At 69.0% G+C, this 1463-nt stretch overlaps 1 protein-coding gene across 1 annotated transcript in view; it reads left to right on the forward strand.

The window, feature by feature from the left end:
• MMP17 (matrix metallopeptidase 17) overlaps window positions 1–914 on the forward strand; it is a 22584-nt gene extending 21670 nt beyond the window's left edge. The window contains exon 10 of the mRNA XM_032270870.1: window positions 69–914. Coding sequence (XP_032126761.1) covers window positions 69–433 — 365 coding nt within the window. The 3' untranslated portion in view covers window positions 434–914. The remainder of the gene's footprint in view (window positions 1–68) is intronic.
• Window positions 915–1463: the final 549 nt, after the last annotated feature.

Consider the following 1463-nt stretch of genomic DNA (forward strand, 5'->3'; position numbering starts at 1 on the left):
CCTCCTGAGCCCCGCCCCCTCCCTGAGCTCCGCCCCCTCCCTGAGCTCCGCCCTCTCTGTCCTCTCAGGTGCCTCCTACTTCTTCCGCGGCCAGCAGTACTGGAAAGTGCTGGACGGCGAGCTGGAGGCGGCGCCCGGGTACCCGCAGTCCACGGCCCGGGACTGGCTGGTGTGTGGAGACTCGCAGGTCGACGGCTCTGAGGCCGCGGGCGTGGACGGGGCGGACGGGGCCCGCGCCCCCCCGGGACAGCACCACCAGAGCCGCTCGGAGGACGGCTACGAGGTCTGCTCCTGCACCTCCCGGGCCTCCTCCCTCCCCGGGGCCCCGGGCCCGCTGGTGGCCACCGCCACGCTGCTGCTGCTGCTGCTGCTGCCGCCGCCACTGTCACCCGGCGCCCTGCTGTGGACAGCGGCCCAGGCCCTGGCGCTGTGACACGTAGCGCGCGCCTGTGAGAGGACAGAGTCGGGGACACAGCTTGGCCACAGAGGACAAGGACCGCGCAGGAGTCCCTGGGGGAGGAGGACAGGCCACCCCACGCGGGAAGACAACGGGCCACCCCAGCACGGAAAGGCCAGCAGAGGGCACTGCCCACCCAGCGCTGCGCAGACTCAGGTGGCCGGACTGAGCTGTCCGCCGGTGAATGACTGCATGGCTGATGGTGCCGGGTCAGGCCTCACTGCCGCCAGCCTCCCCCGGCCCTGGAGGGTGCATCCCTGGCTGGGGGGCCGCCTGTCTGCACGCTGGCGCTGCCAACCCTACCCACACTGCTGCCCCATGCTCCCGCCGGCCCACAGGGCCTCCATTCCTAGGTCCGGAGTGGGCAGCCCTCCCTACAGACAGCCCCCCGCGTGGTGCTGTGGCACATCTCCCTTGTGACACGTTCCAGACCAACACGACCTCTCTCTGCTTTGTAGCAGTTCGTCTGGGGGCTCCGGGGCCATGGGGGGGTGCCCTCAGGCCTCAAGGGGCTTTGCCCAGACCAGAGGCCCATGCATCTGCACTTGGGGTGGGGCCCTCCCAGGAGGTCTGAGCGGTCTGTCGCCTGGTTCATCAGCCCTTCCCATGCTGTGTCTCTTCCAGTTCTCACGCCCTGATGGGTTCCCATGTTGCTCTCACGGATGGGAGAGTTGAGGCCCAGCTTGGGGCAAGCCTGCGTGCTACAAGCGGGGCTGGGCCAGGTCAGTTTCAGGAGGCGGGGACGCAGCGCATCGGGTGGGGCGGATTCCCAGTGTGGGAAGTGCCCGAGGAGCCACTTGGGACACTGTGCGTGGCAGCACTAGCCTGTCCCAAGCGGCAAGCACCGGGACCTGGGTGCACCCAAGAGGTGGGGCAGGCGCTCCCTGCGAGGGGCTTATTCCAGCTCCAGCAGCTCTGTCACTTGCTCCCGTTGCTCCCAGCCTCATGGTCCACCCACTCTGCCCCTGCTTTCTCTGGCTGTTCAGAGGCTGCAGCCGATGCTGCT

Source organism: Sapajus apella, unplaced genomic scaffold (assembly GCF_009761245.1).
Source record: "Sapajus apella isolate SASKATOON/1434 unplaced genomic scaffold, GSC_monkey_1.0 scaffold218, whole genome shotgun sequence".
Lineage (NCBI taxonomy): Eukaryota > Metazoa > Chordata > Mammalia > Primates > Cebidae > Sapajus > Sapajus apella.